Below are 354 nucleotides of genomic sequence, written 5' to 3'. Positions count from 1 at the left end.
TGGCCTCCTCCCAGGAGAAGAGCGGCCGGTAGCCCAGCTCCCTCTCGGCCTTGTCCGTGCGGACGCTGAACGGCGTCGACGCCACCGCCCACGTGTAGGGGTTCAGCAGCGGCGCCCAGAACACCCCGAAACGCCCCAAAACCGCCCTCAGCACCCCGTTGAGCCAGGCCAGGAAGGCCGAGAGCCTCGTGGGGACGCGGGGACCCCCCGAAATGCCGGCGGGGCCCAGCAGCAGCAGGTTGAATTCCTCGTAGGGCGCCCAGGGCGAGGCGTCGTAGCAGAAGAAGAACTGGCCGCCCACCGAGGCCGGGCGGGCGCGGGCGGCGCGGGCGGCCAGCACGTGCATCCAGGCCA

General features: G+C 72.0%; 1 protein-coding gene across 1 annotated transcript; it reads right to left on the bottom strand.

The window, feature by feature from the left end:
- Positions 1-4: 4 nt before the first annotated feature.
- On the bottom strand, positions 5-349 carry LOC121345913 (3 beta-hydroxysteroid dehydrogenase type 7-like; the record flags this gene model as incomplete). The annotated part of the gene is made up of 1 exon (XM_041423217.1): positions 5-349. A coding segment is annotated over one exon (345 nt), but the record flags the coding sequence as incomplete, so codon positions are not given.
- Between the last annotated feature and the right edge of the window lie 5 nt (positions 350-354).

This window comes from Onychostruthus taczanowskii, unplaced genomic scaffold (assembly GCF_017590055.1).
Source record: "Onychostruthus taczanowskii isolate IOZ18803 unplaced genomic scaffold, ASM1759005v1 scaffold7553, whole genome shotgun sequence".
Classification (NCBI taxonomy): domain Eukaryota; kingdom Metazoa; phylum Chordata; class Aves; order Passeriformes; family Passeridae; genus Onychostruthus; species Onychostruthus taczanowskii.
This window is presented reverse-complemented; position numbering and strand designations above follow the sequence as displayed.